Here is a 24,845-nt window from a genome sequence, read left to right as displayed (position 1 = left end):
CCTGCAGTGAGGCCGGAGGCCGCTGGAGGCCGCCCTCCCGAGCGCAGGAGGCGGCCGGCGGTGCCCGGTCTCGGCGCCGCGGTGCTGGCGGAAGTGTGGCGCGCGCGCGTACATTTTGTGTCGACTGCGAAGCCGAAGCCGAGCGGAGATCCGGGAAAGAGACGTGGCGGCCCCGGGTCGCCGAGAGGGAGCGGAGCCCAGCCAGCCATGGAGACGTGGAATATGAACCTACCCCGGGGACCCGAAAACCTGTGCTTCGACAAGGACGAGTTTATGAAGGTGAGTGAAGAGGCGGAGGCCCCTGGGCAGGAGGGCGCCTGGCTGGGCCGAAGCCGGGGCTGAAGGGAGAGGAGGGGCAACTTGGGAGGTGGGGGGAGATGCTAGGGGGAGATGCGTGTCTGTAGGAGACCCTGGCTGGGCTGGAGTGACTCGCAGGCCTCGCCACCCCAGGGAAGCTCTAGTCCTGCCCCCCCCCAACTCGGAAAGCCCTTCAAAGTAGCTAATTTTTCTCCTAGTAGGGTTGTCAGAGATGATTTATAGGTTGTTTTTCTCCATGTGGGGGAGATAGGGGTATATGCACCTCTTTTTAATAGATGACTATTTGGACTTCCTATTGCTGGCCCCGTTCGCACATTATTCAATTCCCACAAGGAAGTCCATGCTGCCTGTGCATGGCATGTATCTTGTGTAGGTTTTTTATGTTTCGGGTATGTTGCACGCACACATTTTTCAGTCTGAACCTGTTTAAAATCTAGATGCCTCAGCCAGGACGTTTCCTATGGAGAACTCACGCCCGTGTTGGATTTGGGTCCTCTGATCCTGTGAGGCATCCCTGTGTTGCGGCCTGCCAGACAGCTCTTCCTATTTCACCTGTCATACTGCCCATCATACATGGAGACTGGCTCTTTCAGAATGTGCTGCTCCATTGGTTAGAGCATGGTGCTGATAAGATTATGGGTTCAATGGATGCCTATTCCTGCATTGCAGGAATTTGGGTTGAATGATCCAAGGTCCCTCCCAACTCTACAATTCAGTGATTCTAATTCTAGACACATAGCTGTCTCCTTGAAAAACTGCTGTTCAGAATATCTAAAAAAATAAAATAAAAGGGGATTCCTGGATGTAAGCAATTATGCAACTTTAAAACATTCTTTGTTGTTGCACTCATGTCCTACTTTTAGGTTTCCCATAGGGATCTTGTTGGGCACAGTGTGAACAGGATGTTGGACTAGATGGGCCTTTGGTCTAATTCATGAGGGCTCTTCTTATGGTCTTATGCTGTCAGACCCATTATTATTATTAAGCAGGCAGAAGGCCTTTTCGGTAGTGGTGCCCACCCTGTGGATCGCCCTCCCATCAGATGTCAAAGAGATAAACAATTAACATGACCTTCCATAGACATCTGAAGGCAGCGTTGTATCAGGAAGCTTTAAATGTCTGATGTATCATGTGTTCTTTTATACTCTATTATAAGATGCCCAGAGTGGCTGGGGCAACCCAGTCAGATGGGTGGTAGAAGTAATAAATTACTATTATTATTATTATCATCATTATTAATATTATTTTGAATAGTACCAATTAGTTAGGCTTTACAGACAGAAAGCACTTTAACAAACCAATAAGACTGTGTTTATACATCTTATATTTTAGTGTTTCATTTAGAACAAAAACTTTTCCTAGTTAATGGTCCTCATTTTTATCCCTTCACTTCAAGCATGCTTGGAAGTTAGATAAATACAAACTGCTTTTACAAGGAATTGCATTTTCTGTTATGAGCCATTTCTTAAATCATGATTATTATTATTTACCTATTTCATATATAGCCGGATTTTGATGTCGATCACTTTGTGTCGGAGTGCAGGAAACGTGTTCAGTTGGAAGAGCTTCGGGATGATCTTGAGCTCTACTACAAACTTCTTAAAACTGCCATGATAGAGCTCATAAACAAGGATTATGCAGACTTTGTTAATCTTTCCACCAATCTAGTAAGTTTCAAATTGGATGTTTTATATGTACTAATCTTAGTGTTTATGTATACTAATAATATATATTTGAAGATGCTAATATTCAACATACTTCCAAAAGCAGGGTCCTGTGGCTCTACATACGTTGCTGGATTGCATCTCCTGTCAGCCCCAATCACCATGCCAATGGTCAGTGATGATGGGAGTTGTAGTCCAGCAACATTTGAAGGGCCTTACATTTTAAGGAGGTATTGGAAGCTTCTAGGCAAGGGTTTGGTATGTCGATAGGCTGTTTGAGGTGGGTGTGCAGGATGTCATAGGATACTTCAATATACAGAAGGAAGACAACTGGTAAATAAAAAACACCCTTGGATTAAAATCTCTTAGCTGTAATATGAAAAAGTGTGTGCAAGTGCTGTGAATTGATGCATGCTAGAAAAGAGAGGTTAAATAGTCCAGAGGTAAAAAATATATATTAAAAGCTCTTTCTCACATCATATTTGCATCCCACTTTTCCTTCAAGGAGTATGAATGGATAGATAAGATTTTGTTTTTTATAGCATTTGATACTTTTGAAAATAGATAGAATATGCAATTCTTAAAAAGTCTTTTAATGTGCATTAGGATGACTTGTTCCATACCACTAAATGAGTTTCCTGGCTGAGTGCAGATTTGAAATGGGTCCCTTTGGTCCAGATCCTTGTTCTGTCTTCTTAGTTGGCATGGGGTGCTGATAACGGCGCTAAAGATAAGGTACCGATTGAACGCTCTGCACATATAGAGTATGTGGACACACAGTCTTCCATTTTTGTCCAGTTTATGTTGTTTTGATTTCAGCAGTCATTCACAGATAATTCTGTTCAGGATTGGAGCCAGCTTGCCAGAGATTACAAGTTAGCAATGTACAAGTGCCATTTCTGTTGTTGTACCAATGACAGCCAGCCATTAGGAAAATATAATAGTCAGGATTACTTGCTAGTTGGGATGTCTTCTGAAGTACTGGTTGTAAACATTTTTTACATTTGTTTTCAATAGAAATGTAATTTGTTACAAAATATACACATGCACAGTTTCAACTGCTCATTAATCGTAATATGTAATATGTTTGGACAATTTATTTAGGTTGGCATGGACAAAGCCCTTAATCAGCTTTCAGTGCCTTTAGGACAACTGCGAGAGGAAGTTATGGTATGTTCTGAAATAAGTTCTCATATCATTTGTCTGATTTTGAAAATATTGAGAAACCAAATTAATTCTGTATGGGGCTGACATAGGGGATTTCATGAAGCAGCAAAATACATTTTGTCAGAACATTTAGAAACCATTTTAGGAGCCCTAACTGTGTGGTAAGAACAGAGACAAGAACACCACAGGCACACATTTATGTTAACCTATGCATAAAGTAAATGGCATTTCCATGTACTTCTCTGGTTCAGCAGAAGCAGCTTAGTCAGTCTGGCCACATGACCCGGAAGCTGTCTGTGCTCCCTTGGCCAGTAAAGCGAGATGAGCGCCACAACCCCAAAGTCGTACGCGACTGGACTTAACGGTCAGGGGTCCCTTTACCTTTACTATGCATAAAGTATATTTAGCCAAACAAGCAAATACTTGTTTCTAAAAAATAAATTATTTATTTCATTCACCTCTTTTTTTCCTAAAAGTTAATGTATTATGTGTTGGAAAGGAAAGTAGGGCTGTGTTGATTAAATATGCAGATGGTATTAAAATAGGAAATAATATTAATAACCAGCAACACATGCAAGGTGACCTCATGAACTGAAATAATAGAAGCGGGATGGAATGTCTCTGAACCAATTGATTGAAAAGATAATTAGAATAATTTCTAGATATTGAGACATTTCTTTTTCTACAGGATGGCAGTTAGATTAAATTGAAAGCAAGACCTAAAGTGTTGCTTCTGTTTGGGCTGAATTTCCTCATATTTAATTTCCCTGAGCTCTTTTACCACCACTCCTCACTCTCCATAACCGTTTCATTACTAATCTACCTAATGAACCAGGAGCTACACTCCTTTTTTCTTGTCACTGCCTGGAAACTCATGATTATAAGTGGCTCTACTGAAATCTAATAAGGCTCTGAAAATGAAATTTGTAAAGGGTTATGTTCTTCAGAAATGATCCTCCCACACAGAAAGCAGTAGGGGAGCTGCCATCCAGAACTTGTAAGGTGCACTTTACCTTAGATCAGGGAAGGATGTTTCCTTCTTATTCTGACATGGGAATGATGAAAGCCCCAGGTACATGGGAGACTACGTCACTATTGACTAAGCTTCCAAGATGAACAGCATTGCGTTGCCTGTTACCTCAGACATCCTATTTTACTGAAGTAGCACTGGAAAAATACAGTGTTGGCTCCCATGCTGCTAAGATAATATTGGAAAGGGACCTTAGGAATTCTCAGAAACAAACAGAAGTTATATCAACAGTGGGATGGTGCCAGTTGGATTGCAATGTGTCCCTGATCATGCTCAATTGGAAATTGCCTATGGCCAACAAGCCCTGCAATCATGTCCATCTTACTTTTCAAATGTAGCTCAGCAAAGAAAAGTCTTGTTGCAAAAGATAGACGGGTTTGCAATCACTATAGCACAGCCTGGAATGAGTGATATTTCTCCAGGGAAAGGAGCTCCAGCTGAGCACATAATAGGAGGTGTCCAGCACCTGAGATTTGGCTTTGAATAAATATTTTGGCCTCGTTCATAACTTATGCATTTTAGAAAGGCACAAAAGACGTGATTAATCTGTGTGAGAGATGTTAACTCATATGTGCACAGAACTGCTTGTTTTAATTGGAGGAAATAAGGAGTGTGTGTGTATATGTTTTTTCTTTCCAGAGTCTTAAGTCATGTGTCAGTGAAGGAATTCGAGCAATTGATGAACGTGTGTCTAAACAAGAAGATATCAGGGCGAAAAAGGTACAACAGGCAAATCCATTTATTGCATTTTTATGGCAAAAGGGCAAAATGAACATATATACCACAATATGGAAATTTAATTATTAGTTTGAGAGCACTTCATGCAATCTTCTGACATGGCAAAATGAAAAGGAACTAGTAGACGCAGATTTGCCTTACTAGAAGATCAGAGCCTTACTTTTTCTAACACACTTTCTCAAGGCATGACCTATGTCCTTTTGAAGAGTGTTCTAGGAATTATAGGATAGAATACACTTTTCCCTTTGGCTGTAGAAAGGGAGATCCTTCATTGGAGGCTACCTTGTTGTGGCTGTAAGAACCTTTGTGGACAACCTCCCTGTCCTGTCAGTGCTCAAATGCAAGTGAGAAAAAAGAGGTGTGCAGGATGAATTGAAGGAGGCCTTGAATCTAAAGTGCTCTCATGCCTCTAGTACGTTATCAAGCTAAGGAGAAAACTGCACAAGACCAAGAGCAGGAAGCACAGAAACCTATGGGAGGGAAACTAATGGACAGGACCTCAGAGCTAATGGCAAGGGAGGAAAAACAAGTTTACCCTCTCTACATGAGCCTGACAGAGCTTTGGATTTCGTAGTTTCTCTGCCTTTGATTCTTTCTCCCTTCCTCTTTTGAATTGCTCTGCCAACTGCAGTCCTATACACACCTACCTGGGAGTGAGTCCCATTGAACTCAGTGGAACTTAATTCTGAACAGCCATGTGTAGGATTCCACTGTTTAAACTGTTTCCCACTTGCACTGAACAGTATGCATTTAAATGACGGTAAACATGGACAAATGCCATCATAGGGAGTTTTTGGGTTCCTTGTTTTTTCTTATGCATTTCTTTGAATGTGGTAACAGAAGGCACTGTCTTTAATACGTGTTGCAGTTCTGACACAACACACCTCCCCTCCTTATGCCAAGAAGAACCAGGTTTACATGGGAGCTCCATACAGTTATTAACCTCAGCAGTGGAGAGCTGGGGGTCCCTTTGGCATAGTGGTGGACTTCAGAGATCACATTGTAATAGGTTTATTACTTCCAGCTCCTTACCTGTTGAGTCAAATCATTTCCCCAAAATACCTGCAAATTTGTTGGGAAGAAAATATCTCAGATTCAATATGAGAAGTTTTTCTTTTCTTTCTCTCCCCCCCACCAACCAGATGTGTGTCCTGAGACTTATTCAAGTTATTAAAGCAGTTGAGAAAATTGAGAAAATTCTGCACTCCCAAAATTCTAAAGAAATGTCATCACTAGAAGGAAGCAGGTATGGGATGAGCAAGTTGCTTTTGCTTAGTTCTGTCTGTCTTTGAAATCTATATACCAGCATCTTGAAACTCCAAAGTGGGAGGAAGCAACTATTTAAAGAAGTTAGTTCGTGATACACCAATTGCTTCTGTCACGATAACATGCCAAAATAGCAAATGCTATTTTACAGTTAGCAGAGCACCTGTCCTGCCACCTGTGTACCCTTTTGTGGAGCAGTCTGTTGACTTTCATAGGGCTGTTCTGGAGTAAATTAGTTGTAGATTTTCCCTATGGCTCTATGGTTGTTGTTGTTTATCTTGTGCCAGCAACGAAAGGGAGCTATGGTCATGTTTTCCCTGCTTAAATCTTGTTTCTATGTATGGAAGGTGCAAAACACAGTGCCTGTTTCATGAACTGTATATGTGATAGAAACCTATGATTGATCCCTTGCTTAGTGAAACAGTCATGTATGCATTCTTCGTGTATGATGAACAGAGCATGCACTGTACTTACGTGTTGTGATACCACCATAAGAAAAATATCACATATGAAGACATAACACTGGGACATTTTCATAGCCTCTGAAATCTTCTTGGTCTTTGCATTCAGTACATCTTTTTAAAATGCAAATGCCCATTTGTCTTGCCTGTTTTCACAAATCTCCTAGCATATCTCTAGGCTTTGCAAGGGTTCACTAGCTGGTCTCTGAAGATAGGAGATCCACCTGGGATTCTGACACTCCTTGGAATTGACAGAGGAGGCAGGGCCTGGCACAGCTTCCTATGTTCTGGCATTTTTCAGTTGCTTTGAAGCTGGTTTGAGTAGACATGTTGCATTATCCCATGTGGCCTCTATTGTGTTGGAGGTACTGGGTAGGTTTTGCCCAGGCATAAGGGACACAGAATTACCTGTCCCTTGCCCTGAGGCCTCTGAAAGCTTCCGCCATTAAGAGTCAAGCCTGTTCCTAACTGCATAACCCTGTTGCGGGATCTTTTTGGTCACACTAAATGCAAAGGGATTGTTGGGAGCTGGGAGGAAATCACATGAACTTGCGTATATATACACGCATACATATATAGGAAGAGACTGTGTGTTTGTGTGAAGGGGGGGAGAGGGATTATGATTATCTACTGCCATTATTTTATCAAAATCGTATCCTGATGTGTGCCAATTCCTTTGCAAGTCCACTTCTGACCGGACAGATTTTAGAAAGAATTGCCACAGAATTCAACCAGTTACAGTTTCATGCAGTACAGAGCAAAGGAATGCCACTCCTAGACAAGTTGAAACCAGTAAGTATGTTGCCTTGTTTTACAAAAAAATGTTGTCACAATTAAATCATAATAATATTGTGGACTTTCAGTGGTGCCATCATTATGAAAGTTCATACATTTATCTTGGACTGTAGTTGTGATGAACAAGAAGAATGCAAAAATTGTATCTGTTCCCAAACAGTTAGTCAGCCAATGTGTTCTCTTCTCCTTAAAATCCCTAAAATCTTGTTTGTTGGAGACTGAAATGCTTGCGTTTCTGTTTGCCTTCTGGCAGCTGAATCACCGATTATCTCAGCTAAAGAGAGCCAGTGTGGTGTAGTGGTTAAGAGCGATAGACTCGTAATCTGGTGAACCGGGTTTGTGTCTCCGCTCCTCCACATGCAGCTGCTGGATGACCTTGGGCTAGTCATACTTCTCTGAAGTCTCTCAGCCCCACTCACCTCACAGAGTGTTTGTTGTGGGGGAGGAAGGGAAAGGAGAATGTTAGCCGCTTTGAGACTCCCTAGGGTAGTGATAAAGCGGGATATCAAATCCAAACTCCTCTTCTTCTTCTTCTTTTTCTTCTTCTTCTTCTTCTTCTAAAGCTTTAAAAAATATATTTATAAAAATAAGCAAATCATGCCTATCAATTAAAACTGTATGTATAGCAGTACATTGTTCTGATATTTACTGCTCCAGTATGTAAAGAACATGTCATCCTTTCAACAAATTGTTTTATATTTTTACACTTTTAACCCACATGCTCAGCAGTGTTTACCATCCAGAACTCTAACAAATACAGTATGTCAGTTTTGTTGTGAGTACAATGACCAGCACTCTTCAATAATTACAACTTTGTAGGAGTAGTAGTTTTCCTACTGTTAGTAGCAAACGCACGTAATAAATGTAATATTAACTCAAATTATACCTCAACCAATGTTATTATTCCCAAATATTCAAGCATGTTGTTTAAAACAATTTAATTTTAAACAGCCATTCAATAATAATCTATAAAAATCATTAAGGGTTGGGTTTCTGGTAAACTTCAGATTAGAATTTTAACCTACTGTATTTTTTTGTGTATAAGGCTCCCCCATGTATAAGACAACCCCTATTTTTTTTTACCCAAAATTAAGAAATTAAGTTGTTTAGCTTTTTTGGGGGGTAGGGGAGGTCACTGCCACCAATCGCTCACCTGCCTGCCTGCCACTGCCGATCGCACACCTCGCCACAGCCGCCAATTGTCTGCCCGCTCCCCACCACCAACAGCCCACCCGCCTACTTGCTGCAGCCACCAATCGCCTGCCCGTCTCGCCACAGCCGCCAATCGCCTGCCCAATTCCCACAGCCAATCGGCAGCAGGCCTTGCCGCAGCCACCAATCACCCGCCCAATCACCGCTGCCAATCTCCTGCTTGCTGCTGCCATTAATCGCACGTCCCCCTTCTGCGTTCACTATCTGTGTATAAGATGACTCCCAATTTTTGCCTGATTTTTTTTTAGCAAAAAGCATCGTCTTGGAAATATACAGTATATTGGTGATTGGTGGTTTTTGAGGCTATAATGCAGTTCTTAAATGACTAAATAAAACTAGTGGATATTTCTAATTTTTCTGGCACAGCAATAACAATTCTTTTCATTCTTTTTTTGAAAATCATAGCGAATAGTTGGGATAACAGCAATGCTGCAGCAGTCCCTGGAAGGGCTGCTTTTAGAAGGTCTTCAAACTTCCAACATTGACATAATCCGTCATTGCTTGAGAACCTATGCAACAATAGACAAAACACGGGATGCTGAAGCATTAGTTGGTGAAGTGCTTGTGAAACCATATGTAGATGAGGTAAGTGAAGCTGGAGGCAACTGACTCAGGAGAATACATTGTGTTTTGTATATATGTCTAGTACTTCTGGGGCTCTTCCTGACTTATGAAAAAGAACTCAGCAGAAAGAAAGTTAGAGCAGAAAGCAGGTTATTTGAACATTTGTATTTTTATCTTGCATTTTTATGTTGTGAACTGCCCTAAGATCTACAAATTTAATAAATAATATTTGCCACTAGACCTTGAATATGTTCAGGTGCTAAAAAAAATATGGTGCCAGTGTGTTACAACATCGGGAGGCTGTTGCCTGTAGGAACTGAAAGCTAATTTAACTGTTTTATATCTCCTATTAAACAGCATTTTGAGCATTGCTATGATAATGCAGTAATTATTGACTTTGGGCTGTAGATGGAAGATATTTTAATCTTTTTTGCACTGGAATTCTTGTCTGGCATCTTTAATTTGATACTAAATGTTTTTAACAGGTGATTGTGGAGCAGTTTGTTCAATCTCGTCCTAATGGCCTCCAGACCATGTACAACAAATTGCTGGAGTTTGTTCCTCTCCATTGCCGGCTCTTGCGTGAAGTAACAGGGGGAGGTATTTCAAGGTAACACAAACCTTTTTTTGTTAAATGGCATGAGCAATTGTTGTTTCGGTTTCACTTATAACTATGGACAATACAATAATGCCTCTGCAAACGTCCACCTCATCTAGTGTCCGCTTCGGCTGGCTAGCAGCCGGGGGCTCCGGAACGGATCCCGGTCGCAAAACAAGTAGACCTTCTGAAGTCAGTGGACTTGAGTTAGTTGTAACTAAGGTGCATCAGTTTCAGTGGGGCTACTCTTGAGTGTGATTTAGTCTGATTTTAAATGATGCAAGCAGAATTCTTGATCCTCATCTGCAGAAAATCAATATCTTACAGTAGAGAATAGAGATGCTGTAACCTGCTGAGAATATTATTGAAAATGCAACTGTTTTCCACAAAGAAAAAAGATTAAAAGCCTAAATATTCTTTTCATACTCAGTAAACCGTTACCAGAACCACATTCCTGTCTGTGGTCTCCGGGGGGGGCGGGGTGTTCAATAGAATAACCTCAACTCATTCTGAAAGTGTCTGATTTTATTGTCACTTCATTAATGAAATATTTTTCTTTTCATTGCCAGGACCTTTAATTTCTTAATCCAGGCTAGCACATCTGGTATATTCAGGTGTTTCCAAATATGTGCTAGACATGATTTCAACAGCTAATTTCAAATCACCTGCATGTATTTTGTTTGGATTTGATGTTTGTAGTGGTTTGGGGAACTAGAAAACTGATATAACTCAAGCCTTTACAGAATTGATGTCCACCATTCAGCAAGAAGAATCGCAAGCAACAGGAAGCTGTGGGCTAGAGTGTAAAGTCTATGAGCTTGACTGTGGTGCAGAATTAGGGTTACAGTCAGTAGATTCAGGGCAATACTCCATCAAGACATAGGGTGTTGTGTATCTACTGTAGTAACTCTACTGTTGGTCTAAGTTCTGGAATGTGTGTGTACTAGGCTGGTGCTATCTCATATAATGGGTCATTGTGTTACAGCATGTAACAGCAAATTGTTGGAAAATGTAGTTTGCTAATTTGTCTATATAAAATTAAAAAAGAAAAAGAGATTGTAAATCTGACTAGTGGAACTACATGACTGAGCACTTTGCCTATTATTTCGGATTGCTATCTCCTTAAATAAGTGCCTAATTCATATTGCAATTAAATTCAGGCCACCTAAATTGAATCCATTTATTTTGTTCCAGTTAACACAGTAGCCTGCAATTATTGGTGCTTAGGATTTAGCTCTCGAGACTGCAGAAATACTTTCCTAATTATCCAGACATTGTGGTGCTCTTCCTATGACTTAACATTTTGCTAACATTTCAATTCTCTTAATCCCTGAATAGGTTTAATCTTCTTTCATAAGAGAAAATCATTAATATTTTGTTTGTGATGGATGAGAACTATAAAACATTTAATTCCCTCACTCTGCCTCCCAAGTTTCCGAACTATCAAATGGGGTATAAATCCTAATTTGTATGTGATGCTGGTTACATTTAGAAATTGGAACTCAGGGAAGAAGAAAACAAAGTTTATTCTTTCTCCCTGGGGCAGCCACAATAATGTTCAAGTGTGTTTCCCATTCATGTCTATATTATTATGTGTTCTTGAGGGAAACTGAGTCCTGCTTCATTTTCAACGTTACCTCCTTACCTCTTTTCACATAGTTAAGCTCCAGAATGAGCTTGGCAGGGGGTTGGACTCGATGGCCCTTGTGGTCTCTTCCAACTCTATGATTCTAATAAAAATGCTACGGTCAACAGACCACAGGGAGGGTTCAGTTCCTTTGAAACACATGACCTTTTGATGTTAAAATCAGACACATACATGGCCCACTATATGGATGAACACCGAATGTGTCCAGCCCATATCACGTCTATGCACAGGCTCAGGATGTACTTAACTATCTATCAGTAGCTGTTGAGGAAGTAAGCCATGTTTGTTGCCTTTTAGTGTTTTCCTCACTGATACATGCATTTGCTGGAGTGTCCAATAGTGTAATTATCAAGTGCACAATAGGGCTTTCTGCATACCCAGTTCCTTGTCCTGAGCTTAGGTTTCTTTCAAATGAGGTATTTACACTGAAATTGCTACTCCACACAAAGTTGTTACATCATGGACTTCCTAGTATGTTTCTTCCATGATGCTTCCATGTATTCTTATGCCTCAGAAAATACAACTTCAAAAACTACGAACACGTAGCACAAGCCTCACAACTATTGACAGCTTTAGAAAGACTCACCCACCTTTTGAAAGAGGTGTGGTTTTGATATTTGCAGAACCCATTTCCCTAACCTTTAATGCCCAGCACCTCATGTTTAGCTTTGTTCAAGAGACTTGGGAGAAAAGAATGATTCTCCTTATCTTTGCCTGCCCTCTTTATCGCAAGATCCTACCCTGAATCAACCACACACCCATTTGAACAACATCTTTGTGCTATAGATTCAGAAATGAATTAAGTCCTCAAGAGTGCCGATCTGGATATCTGTTTAGGGAAGAGTGGAAATCTGAAGAGTGGAGATCTGGAGATCTGTTTAGGGAAGTTTTTTAATGACTGATGTTTTAATAAATTTCTAATCTCCTGTTGGAAGCCGCCCAGAGTGGCTGGGGAAACCCAGCCAGATGGGTGGGGTATAAGTAATAATAATAATAATTAATAATAATGGAGAGATGTTACAAGCATGCAGTGCAACATGTTCTGAGTGATGTGGAAAGTTGGCTGCAGTTTCATGTGTAGCTTGTAGCAGAAGAGCAACAACTGGATAGGATATGCCCATTTGGAAGCACCCTTAAACTCAATTCTGGGTAGCGATATTCACCTACCGGTTGTGCAGGTTCATGGGCACTATTGGCTAGCTCTCCTGCTGACTGCTTGAGTTATTGGGAACAAGTCACTGACTAACACGTTCTACTGTATTTGCATTAAGTATGAACTAGCTGCTGCTGTGCTATAAATTTTCTTCCTAAATGCCCTCTGCCCAGAATACCAACTCTGTGCTGAGCAGAACTTTTTATATCTATAAAGTTTTCCCAGACTGAGTATATCCCCACAGATTTGTATAATCAGATTTATATGTTTCATAGAAGTATCTGTTAATTAATTTGGATTTGATTGTAGTATCAAAAAGACAAGATGTTAAAATGATAAGAAACCAAGAATATGTTGACATTAAGCTAGTAGAAATATTCAAATGATTTGCTACAAACCTACTAATGTACATTTTTGTATAATTATTGATAATGCTTATATTTTAAGTATTTCTAAGAAAAATGTTTATTTAATTTTGCAGCGAAAAGGGGAATGTTGTTCCTGGATATGATTTTTTGGTAAATTCTGTGTGGCCAGAAATAGTTCGTGGTTTAGAAGTTAAGCTGCCATCACTGTTTAATCCTGGGAACCCAGATGCATTTCATGAGGTAATTTAAAATATGCATATTAACCTTCTCTTTAACACAATGAACCAAGGAATGTGGGCCTTTAGTTTAATATGAAAACTAGAAAATGATTTTTGAAATACAGAATTCTCAAATTCAACAACTAAGAGCAGTGTCATGTATTGAATTTTCTATACAGAGATTAACAATAATATTGATGTAAAGAATGTCAACATGAAGTATCATTTGATACAAGCAAGCATCATTTGATGTGCCTTAGTACTAGGCCTTTTAACCTGATCAGTTGACTAAAAATCTCAATTCTGATTAATTGGAAGTTGTGTTATCTCTGCTCATCATGCTCATCAAAAGATACCCTCAAGGAGCTGCAACAAAACAAAACAAAATATACCGAATAAAAATTAGTTAGTTTTCCAGTTCTGTTGCTAATTATATATCTGGTATTCTGGATTTCAGAGAGCTTGATAAATAGCACTATGTTATTTCAATATTTGTATGTTAAAGATATACCTTAAATATTCCTTCTTCAGAAATACACTATAAGCATGGATTTTGTGAGAAAATTTGAACGGCAGTGTGGCTCACAAGCCAGCGTTAAAAGACTACGGTCACATCCTTCCTACCACAGCTTTAATGATAAATGGAATTTGCCTGTTTATTTCCAAATAAGGTTGGTATTTGAGTTTTATTTTTAGGGGACATGAAATTACTTCATTTAGATAAAAATATTTTTCATGTTTTGAAAGACACAGTCCCTTGCTGCCTGCTGAAACCTACAAAGGCAAAAATGTTGAAAAGTGGAATAAATGTCCTTTGGTCTCATAACATGCTGTTTGTCAGAACAGCATCCAAATATATCTCCATTTTTTGTGCAACAAGTACTGAAATAGAACAGTTTTTCAAATCTTACACATTATCTGTGGTTTGCAGCTGTCTATTCTGTCAGCTTTCCTACTATGAGGTAGAATGTGGATTGAACAGGAACAGTTTCTCCTATTAGGTGTTTGGAAATTTAACAATTACATTCCGTCTGATTTTACCTTTTTGTGATGTCATACGTTTTCAAATAGAAGATAATGTAACCTACAACAGGAATCCATCATCTACAAATTATGCTTCATATTTCAGAATTACTATTTTTACTCATATGCAAATTCAGTTGATTGACTAAAACTCATGTGGTTAATAAACTAAGGTTTTTTTTTTATTGTAACAGCTTGATTTAAAAGTGAAGTGAAGTGAAGTGAAACAAAGCTGTACCTAAAAGAATTAGACTTGTTTATTGAATAAATAATGAAATGTTAGCAGCAAACCCAGAGTAAGGTAACCAAACCTTCCTGCTTAATTGGACTGAAACATTTGACTTGGCTGTGGTGTTCCTTGGACCCTTGGCACTCTGTGGCGTTCCTCCAGATAGACTGATAGCAATTGCCACATGTTCTTTTGAAACACAGATAAGCTTACAAGCTGCTTCTGTTTATATTTCTGAAAACTTGGTTGTGATAGTACTTTTCTTTTTTAAAAAACAAAAATGTTCAGGGTATCAGAAAGAACTATTGATTTCCATCCCCTAGAACTGTTTGCAGAACCTTGTGGCAGTGTCCATTAGCAAATAAAAGGCAGCCATCGGTGCCACAGTCATAAGGCCTAGCCAGCCAGAGGTCATCAGAAGCAACTCTAAGAACTAAGGCACATCCCTGCTCCCCTTCCCCCTCCCTCTTTCAATGTAAAACTTTTCCCTTTAAGCTTCTTAACCAATCTGCACTTCCCTCTAGCCGCAGCGGTTCTCAACCTGTGGGTCCCCAGATGTTGTTGGACTACAACTCCCATCATCCCTGAGCTCTGGTCTTGCTAGCTAGGGGTGATGGGAGTTGTAGTTCAACAACGTCTGGGGACCCACAGGTTGAGAAAGGCTAGTGCAACTTTAAATTTGGTCCCAGCTTGCAAAACTCACAAGTTTTTGTTTTAAAGAGATGCTAAAATAGTGGTGATAACTAGAGGCTGGGGAAACCTCTCGGGGCCTCGCAAGGTCCAGCATTTCTCTACCAGCCCTATCCATTTGGGGATGGCCTTTATTCCTGAAATTTACCAGCTTTCTTACTCATCATAACAGCAAGAACTAACATAGGAAACTACAGTGCACAACCAGGGGTTGAATTGAATGAATGTATATTGGCCTTGCAGAGGATGGGGCAGTCTCTTTAGAGATGACAACATTAACTAACTGCTCTGTCTCTCAGACTCTTCTTCGAACGCTCTTCTGTTTCTACTCCATACCTAACACTCATTCTGATACTGCCTCTCATTCTCCTGCTGTCATTCTTCTATTACATGGGAGCAGTTATAGCTGCTGTGTTATACAGATTCTTATGGTATTCAGGTTTGAAATACATTTGGGGGAATTGGACTACAGCGTGCAGCAGTAAGCTGCCAAATATTAATTTTAATTAGGATTTTATTTTTATTTTTTAGGTTTAGAGAAATAGCGGGGGCCTTAGAAACAGCCTTTTCTGATGACTTAGAAGAAGCTCCAGGTAAATTACATCTTCACTGTAATTAGCATGTGCAATGAGGATTTGAGAATGAATGGCAAATAATCATTTTTCACTACCATAAAGCACTTCACAATTATATCTGTCATGTTTATACTGATGGGAACTTCAGCTGTGCTTTAAGAAAAATAGTATAGTGTCTAGGTGAACTCAAGGAAATAATTCTCAAGAACGATTTCTGCTTTTAGCCGATGACATCAACTATGGCAGAAATCTTGTCTGCTGCACTGCCTAAAAGTTGGGTAGCAGTGATGGCTAGACATAGTGGCTAGGAATGAAGAATGAATTGCACTGGAGAGAAGACAAAAGTTCTTTCGCTTACAGCCCTAAATGTTGTGTCATTTAATGGTGTATGACTGGAGGGACAGTTGACAAACAGGTAGTTCTACAACCTCTGTGTAGCACTGAAATAAAATGTGCACCATCACAGCATAGCATTATTTTGCTTTTGTATCTCCATCCATAGTTCTGTAATGAGAGGTAACCCTCCTTTAAAAAGCTAATAGATTATTAAGGAAACAGTAGCAGCCTTCCTTTCCCCTTCCTCCGCAGCTATGGCTTTGCTACCCAGAATCCATAAGATGTGTCTACCTCTGACCTCCAGCTATCATGTTTTTAATAGTCTGTTGGGAGCCACCCAGAGTGACTCCCAGTCAGATGTGACCCAGTCAGATGGATAGAATACAAATAATAAAGATATTATTATTATTATTATTATTATTATTATTATTATTATTAATCTTGGGTGGCTGTTAGTTGCTTTTCCTCAGAATTAAGTGAGAGGTTGGGGTGGGCCTTAAGTTGGCGAAATATTTGACTCGGGATTATTTATTGTCACTTTGGTTTATCTGTCTTTACACAAGATGTGTCAGTGATCCCCCAAACATTGGTGCTGTACAGAAGTTATGGGGCAGGTATGGGTACAGGATTGGAAATAAGAGAATAAAAGCAAAAATGTATTCATAAACATTCATAATATAGCTGGTCTAATTGGGATAATTTTGAAAACCGCAAAGGGCTACAGTTCTGGATTGTGACTGATAATTTAACTATTCCTGTGTTTTCTTTTCAGCTCAAAGTTCGTACAGCCTCTTGGCAACACATGTTGCATGTGCAAGTCTGCAGAAGTGTTGGTCAGATCAGATATTTCTGCCATTGCTCACACATCGCCTTTGGAAGCTTTCACTGCAGATTGTAGCGCGCTATTCGTTTTTTATTAGTGAGGTGAGGAAAACTACAGGCTTCTCTCAAAGTTCTATGATTCTCCTTTCAACTCTTATAGTTGTTATTCTTAGAAGGTTGTCTAAACCCTGTATGACAAGCCAAAATGCTGTTTCACTGTAGCTTTATCAAATTAGGGCAATATGTTGATAACCTGAGGCTACAGTCTTCTGTACACTTGCTAGGGAGCAATTCCCATTGAAATCAGTGGAACTTACTTATGAATGGACGTTGTGCTGAGATGTGTATTGTTTGGTGTATAGTATGTCTGCAATAACCTCTTTGCCATTTTCATTTTTCGTATCACAGCTTTTACTCAGGCCCATCTCTAACGAAAGTACAAAGGATAAAAAATCATTGGCAAGCAGTAGCAAGGAGTGCCCACTGAACCCAAGCTCTGTTGAAGACCAAGGAAACGACTCTTGTTCAGAGTCTCAGCCTTTAGCTTCCATATCCACCACTCAGCTGGTGCTTGTTGCTTCAGATCTGGATAAGCTTCAGGAATGGGTTAGTATACTTCATTGGTTTGCATGTCAAGTATCAAATCAGGCCTAAGGTTCTCTGAGCCTGGCTGACTCTGATACTGAACTTTTTTCTTAATGCTTATTCTTGTCAAAATTTTTTAGCAAATTTAACAAAGAAGGAAAAAAGAAAAATCAGGAAAAGGAAAATATACTTCAAGCCTAGAAGGATAAACATCCGCCATCTACAGTCATACCTTGGTTCTCGAACGGAATCCATTCGACTTCTGGAAACGTTCGAAAACCAAGGTGCGGCTTCTGATTGGCTTGCAGGAGCTTCCTGCACTCAATCGGAAGCTGCGTCAGACATTCGGCTTCCAAAAAACGTTCGCAGACTGGAACACTCACTTCTGAGTTTGCAACGTTCAGGAGCCAAAACGTTCAAGTCACAAGGCATTTGAGGTCCAATGCCCTAGCTGCATTTGAACATATTTTTAAAAGTGTCAATCTTGTGTTGATACTTATTTGGACATCTGGAGGGCTTATATTAACTAATGTGTTTAATTAAGTTGAGTGTACTTATGGTTACTGTATCTTCAATTTGAGCTAATGGTTGTTGCTTACACACACACATATAATTTCTGTCTCTTAGGCACCGTAAGGGTTCACAAAGTCCACTTTTGTTGTCCTGCCATTAACCCCACCCTGACACCGAACTTTTGAAATATTTAAATGGCAGGCTTCAGTTCAGTAATAGCTATAATTTCCAGAACCTTAAGCATTAGAATGGATGCTCACATAAAGGGTGCTGATACTATCTCTGTGACTGTTGTATGAATAATGGTTGCAGATGCAGAAAATATTCCTTAATCTTTGTGCCTTTGGTTCCATGGAGTTTAGATATATCAAGGTTTATCTGTTTACTTTAAAGTATGTCTCTCTGCAGGGAAGATATAATGCAGTACATTATGTCATAAAGAGAATTATTTCATCTCCTGCAGCCTAACTTGCCATCAATTTGTAACATTCATGGCTGCTGCTGCTTCAGTTTTTCACAACTCTCTATAGAAAGCAGCTCTGTGGTTTTGTGTATCTTTGGGATGTGAGCCATGTGCTTGTTTTTGCAGTGTAAATTTTCATTGATTAGCCTCTCAGCCCTCTGCAAGATTTAACTGTCAAGCTCTCATTTTGCAACACAAGCCTTGTAGCTCACTGGGATGCTGTGAAGTCTGTTTGAGTGTGACTTTTTGATCACTTTTTCTGTTCAAGATTAATTAAATGCTTCAAGGAGCAAATCTGCTATTTTGAATAAAACTGTTTCATGAATTCTAGATGTTTTGCCTTGAGGCTTTCATAGTGTGCCGCATTGAATTCAGAATCACTTGCTGTTGTGTCTGACATTTGCATAGCTGATTTTCAAAATGTTATGTTTTGTGATGTTGGAGTAAAATTTATATTCTGTAGTTGCACACAAGAAACACTTCTGTGCATGGGGAATTTGAATATATCGAGAAAACATATTCAAACGTAGCTGTAATTGTTTGAATATTACTTTTCTTTCAGTTTCCTGAATTGTTGGAAATTATCAAACCAAAACTTGAAACCACTGGTTTCAAGAACCTAGCCTGCATCTCAGGTAAATGTGAGTTCAGGTATCTGCTTATATTTTTTGTTACATATTCATGATATGATATAATGAACATACTCTGCTGGGAAGTATATCGGCAAATGCCTAATGGAGATAAATTGTTTAATGAGAGAGACTATTTTTGATTCAAGAAGATTCACCATAATTTGAGGAAATTTCTAAATTGCACAGTATTTTATACATGCGACACCCTACCCTTATTTGGCAGGCTATGGTTAGGAAATTGCCTGTGGCTTGCTTGGTCCTCTCTCTCCTTCTTCTTGCTTGTTCAGAAATCTTCTTTGCCTTCATTTTTGGAGTGAGCTATCAAGTGACATTACAGCTGCACTGATATTTTTCACTACCGCAGTTTGCAAATTTACTTTTTACTGTGATTGCAACTGTGATTTAGATCTAACGGTGGTAGCAAAAATGCCAGTGCAAGTATAATACATATTTTACTTCTGGTGGTTCCCTCACTGCAAGAAGTGAGGTTACAGGGAACCAGGCAGAGGGCCTTCTTGGTAGTGGCGTCCGCCCTGTGGAACACCCTCCCACCAGACGTCAAGGAAATAAACAACCATCCGACTTTTAAAAGACATCTGAAGGCAGACCTGTTTAGGGAAGTTTTTAATGCTTGAAGTTTTATTCTGTTTTTAGTGTTCTTTTGGGAGTTGCCCAGGTGGGTGGGGTACAAATAAAATTATTATTATTATTATTATTATTATTATTATTATTATTATTATTGATTAGCTTTACAAATGAAAGGGAAAGGAGAAGATGTTTGCATATGAAGAAGGAACATAGAATAGTCATGAACCCACAGGACTTGCTTGATGGCCTAACTTTAATCAGGCAGTGTTTTAGCAACTGCCCTCAAGCCTTTTGTATGTGTATGAACGAGATATATTGGAATATTAATGCATCCGGGCAGAAAGATCCTCAAGCACAGATTCGCTGAGTAGAGGGAGATAGGAAGAACCAGTGGTGTCTTATCTACCAGCGGAAAAGAGCCTGGCAGAGTGGGGCGTCCACTGTGGAGGCCCTTGATATGTCTGTGGATAGCCCTGTGAACATTGAGTTACTGCTAGTTTTTTGTTACTTAATGTTAGACCCCTTGAAAGGCTGCTCCAGTTGTGGGGCAGGGGAGGAGGAGACAGCCTTGGATTTGTTAGATTCCAGGCGCTTTGTTCATCTGAGAGGCCACAGGATTGGCCTAATTAATCCCCCTTCTAGAACCAATGGTGGTGGTGGAGGATGATAAAGAAAAAGAAGATCCACACAGGAAGGAAGAGGGACAACCCCTCCATGCCTCTTGTTCTGGCTGGAGCAAGCTAGCAGGGCTTTGGGTGTGGCAGACAACCAGTCATTTCACGCCCATCCAAACCTCATGGAAGACCGTGCTGTGAATTGTCAGTGTAACGCAGCATAATAAATAGTATCTGTCTTCTTTATTTGATTACATTGGGGGGGGGGGCGGATAAGGGAGTTGAAAAAGACTGTTGCAATAGCCCTGGAATTTCTAATGAAGGGCAGTATACACGTTTTAAGAAATACTCCAAAAGTGTGTGTTCATCTCAGGGGAGCTCAGATTTTACCACAGTTTTTTTTTTCTTAACAGGAGCCCTGGAAGACTCAAAGGACTCTCTACTGGGTTGCTGGCCAACCTTGAACAGTAAGCTTATTCAGGAGTTAAGTGATTCTTGCTTCGGTTGCCTGAAAAGTGCTGTTGAGATTCCAAGGCTATATAGAAGAACCAATAAGGTAACACATCCTTCATATTTAAACAATAAAGGCTTGTGTCAGCAGCATAGAATGTTTTGACCACTTACCTGCAGCTGATAGCCCCCAACCCCATGAAGCACAGTAGCTTTGGCATATAATTTCTTACCTGAGATATCATCAATTAGCTATATGAGATGGAAGAGCACAGTGTTATGCTGATTAATGATGATCTGTGTTACATGCCGTTTTCAACTTCTCCTAGTTTAATTTACACTTTATGGATCTCAATTGAGCCTGCCATGCCCACCTAAGCCAAGGTAGCAGGAATACTGTATGCTTGAATCCTAGTGTATAGCATTACTGCAGACTGGCATCAGCAGACTTCCTCAAACCAAAACCTTCCCCCACTTTATATGTGATGGGAACAGACCTGCTCTTTACACAAACTTTGAGATCTCTAGTTTCCCATTTCCCCCCAGGACCTTTGATAACAGGTCCATTGCTTTTTGTCAAATTCATTTAATTCAGACAAACTACTACTTAACACACTTCAACACTATCAGGCAAGCAGTTTCTTACCCCAACCCTTTCTGTGCATGTTTATGTCTGGTATGGTGGGAATCCAATGAAAATACATTTTTTTTCTGAAAAAGTCAAATGTGTAGGCTCAAAAAGGAACCTAATTGAGGTTTAGGTGATATGTATATGTATTAAAAAACCATTTGATTAACTACCTAGTATTGAATTCTCATGTACTACTTATGTATGAGCATGTTGAGCTTTGCTTGTTTTGAACTCTAAAATAACGAGCTTTTTACTCGTTTTCTTGTCAATTTGTGTAACATTAACCAGGAGGTGCCAACCAAAGCATTGCCCTATGTTGACACTGCTCTTAAACCTTTCCACCAACTGAAGAATGACTACAAAGATACACTAAAACCAGCTGTAATTGAGCAGTGGCTTGAAGGAGCCCTTGGCAAAAGCACACAAAAGTAAGTGAAAATTTACTGCAACTTCACAAGGGTATTTCAGCATTAAAAACTCAACTTTTCTCAAGCCACTGTGGGTTAAGACAATCACATCTTGGGCTAGATTAAATAAGATGTGAGTGAGCACTTTGGTTGCGCGCATAACCCCTTTGCTCCTCCCTTCGTAGTAGAAGCCAGCAGTGGTGTAGTGGTTAAGAGCAGTGGACTCGTAATCTGGTGAACCAGGTTCACTTCCCCGCTCCTCCACCTGCAGCTGCTGGGTGACCTTGGGCCAGTCACACTTCTCTGAAGTCTCTCAGCCTCACTCATCTCACAGAGTGTTTGTTGTGGGGGAGGAAGGGAAAGGAGATTGTTAGCCGCTTTGAGACTCCTTAAGGGGAGTAAAAGGTGGGATATCAAATCCAAACTCTTCTTCTTCTCTTCAAACAATCCAGGTTGTCTTCAGTTAACAGTAGTTCCCAGGAAACTTTGGTGTGGAGTTGTTGTTGTTGTTGTTTTAGAATCTTACTGTTATGTATGCAAAGGCATTTACAGACAATGAACCCACTGGACATGCTTGATTGCCTAACTCCTATTGTTGTCATCATGCAGCCCCTGCTGCATCAGCCAAGCCTTCTGCAGTGATGGAATGCATTTCCCTTCCTCCATTCATGAGGCCTGTACCAATTCCTGCACTAATTCCAGCAGTGCACGTGGGCAAGCAAGCCAACTCCTCCTTCCTTGACCCTTTTCCTCCATAGTTTAGGCCAGCCACACTGATGCTACCCTGGTCTTCTGGCCTGTATCAGTCTCCACTTTCCCTGTTGCTGCTGCTTCCCTTCTCCTTCTACACAGCCCAGCTCTGCAGTGATGGAATGCAGCAGCAGGACTGGCAACAGCATGTGAATGGGTGTTGCAGAGCCCACTGCCTTTATATTGCCCAGAGCCTATAGAAACTTGGAGTTGGCCCTGCAGAAACTGCTACCCATGTCCCACATGGCATTTTTGGTCCCGGATGCTAAATATGCACTTATAATAGTCGATTTTGGGGGTCTGATATCGTATACACAACTTACTGGTAAGGTAAAGGAAGAATCTAAGTATTAACAGCTATGAGATGTTCCAGCCAAACTTTTAAGTCCTGTTGAGTTTAGTGAGAGCGACAAACACACATTTTGTTTGTTTCTATCTGGCTGTGCCCTGTGGGCTCAAAGCAGATTAGAGTTGTTTTTCTGAATGCTAATCACTCTGTCCGTAAGGGGCTCACAGGCTAATGCATTAATGAATCTCTTTATTCAGGTACTTTGAGACAATATCAGATATTCTGAATTCTGTAAAGAAAATGGAAGAGAGTTTGAAAAGGCTGAAGCAGGCAAGAAAAACCGTGATGGCAAATAGCACCGCTCCAAATGGAGGCATGAGTGATGATAACAAAATCCGCCTGCAGCTGGCCTTGGATGTGGAGCACTTTGGAATTCAGGTAAGTTGGATGCAGACACAAATGTATGTGTGTTTTTGCGGGATAACAATTTTCTTTATCTGGGGTATATAAATCTGCCTCCTTCCAAAGCTTGTAAACCACTGAAAACCGCCTTGTGTATAGCAACATAGGAAGGTGGTATACAAATTAAAAGTGAAATAAAATGAGAGGGGAGCGGTTCAGGGTGATGTATAATTCATCTTAAAATCATCAGCAGAATAACAATAAAAGCACAATACCAAGAGAAAAATACCAACAGTTCATTGAAACACTTATTCAGGTATTGTTGCTGAGGATAAAAGTCACCATACAACGAAAGCCTGAGTAAATACAGATGGATCAGAAATAACTGGAAGCAGATATTTCATTCCTTTGAAAGGGAAGTAAGCATTTATTTTAGGCTGTGCAACGGTGTTTCGTTGTCTTGGTGCATGACCCAAATAACTGCAAGAGGGCCTCCTCCACTGTTAGCAAACTCAGTCTTTATAATTGGCACTCACGTGGGTAGGACTCTGCTTGTTGTCCCTACTAAAATTTCGGGCGGGAAATAAGTGGAAGGGCTTTCTCCTTTGCAGACCCCTGCCCCTCAAATGGTCTCCTCTTAGAGGTACATCTTTCACCTTTAGTGTTGGCCTTCAGGAGTCAGCTGAAGGCATTCTGTGAACAATCAAAATGGAATAGATTTCCATATTTGAACCATTGTGTTCCCATCTCTTTACTGCTCTTTTGGTGGGAGTAGCTATTTTGTATTACGCTGCACCCCAGGCAGCAAAACTGAGATCCGTTAGCAAGTATTCAAGTTGTGCACTTCATCAGGTACCAACAGCAGTTGCCCACACACATGCTATTTTATGCTTGGCAAACATCAAAACGTCCCAACCAGCAAAAGTAACTGGAATGTTAGCCAAGTCAAATGATACTTATTCCAGCTGCCTAAAAATAACTTTGTCAAATGCATGCTAAATAAAAGAAGTGGCTGTCAACACAAGACAAGTTTCTATGTGCGTGTCTTATAGAGCTTCTGATCATGCAATGATTAAGTAAGAAATTTCTGCTTTTCCCTGCAAAAATAATAAATGAACTGTAATATTTTGTTTTAGGTACAGAAGATGGGATTGCAGCTGAGCAACATCAAAAGCTTCTCAGCTCTTTCAGAGCTTGTTCAATCTGCCAAGGATCAGATAGCAGCAGAACAAACATGATTTTCAGCTGAGAAGAGAGAGCAGGCCTGGCTTCTGAAAAGAAGAGGGTTTCTTTTTATTTTCTCTCATCAAGTACTATGTAGCAAGGAAGTGCTTCCTAATTCAGCTTCAGCAGCAAGTTAAGTGTGTCTCAAGAGACATAAAAACTTGTTTCACCAAAAAGGAGAGAACCTTATAGAAGAGCATTTACTCTCATTTTCCATTGTATGGAAGAAAGTTTATATATTTCTAAGCAATCTACTACAAAGCTATGAAAGGTTATTATTATTTTTATTATTTTTATTATTATTGTAAATCTTATCATGCAGGAAAACTGATTTAACATGATTAAAATAAACAAGAAAAGCATTGTCTTCCTTTGTAACATTTTATCACTGGAGAGGAGATGTATTAAATATGTAAGTTCAA

General features: G+C 40.0%; 1 protein-coding gene across 1 annotated transcript; it reads left to right on the top strand.

The window, feature by feature from the left end:
• The first annotated feature begins 85 nt into the window (after positions 1–85).
• COG2 (component of oligomeric golgi complex 2) lies at positions 86–24,845 on the top strand. Its single transcript, XM_080997696.1, has 18 exons — positions 86–279; positions 1,824–1,985; positions 3,087–3,152; positions 4,819–4,899; positions 6,060–6,163; positions 7,328–7,436; positions 9,057–9,236; positions 9,701–9,825; positions 13,096–13,222; positions 13,732–13,871; positions 15,674–15,735; positions 16,826–16,977; positions 17,284–17,481; positions 18,999–19,071; positions 20,684–20,826; positions 21,640–21,779; positions 23,055–23,235; positions 24,336–24,845. Exons 1-18 carry the CDS (start codon positions 208–210, stop codon positions 24,435–24,437), a joined length of 2,217 nt encoding a protein of 738 aa, XP_080853822.1. The 5' UTR covers positions 86–207; the 3' UTR covers positions 24,438–24,845.

This window comes from Podarcis pityusensis, assembly GCF_964106645.2.
Source record: "Podarcis pityusensis genome assembly, chromosome: 3".
Classification (NCBI taxonomy): Eukaryota; Metazoa; Chordata; class Lepidosauria; order Squamata; family Lacertidae; genus Podarcis; species Podarcis pityusensis.
The sequence above is the reverse complement of the archived record's forward strand: the minus strand, read 5'-3'. Positions and strand labels throughout refer to the sequence as shown.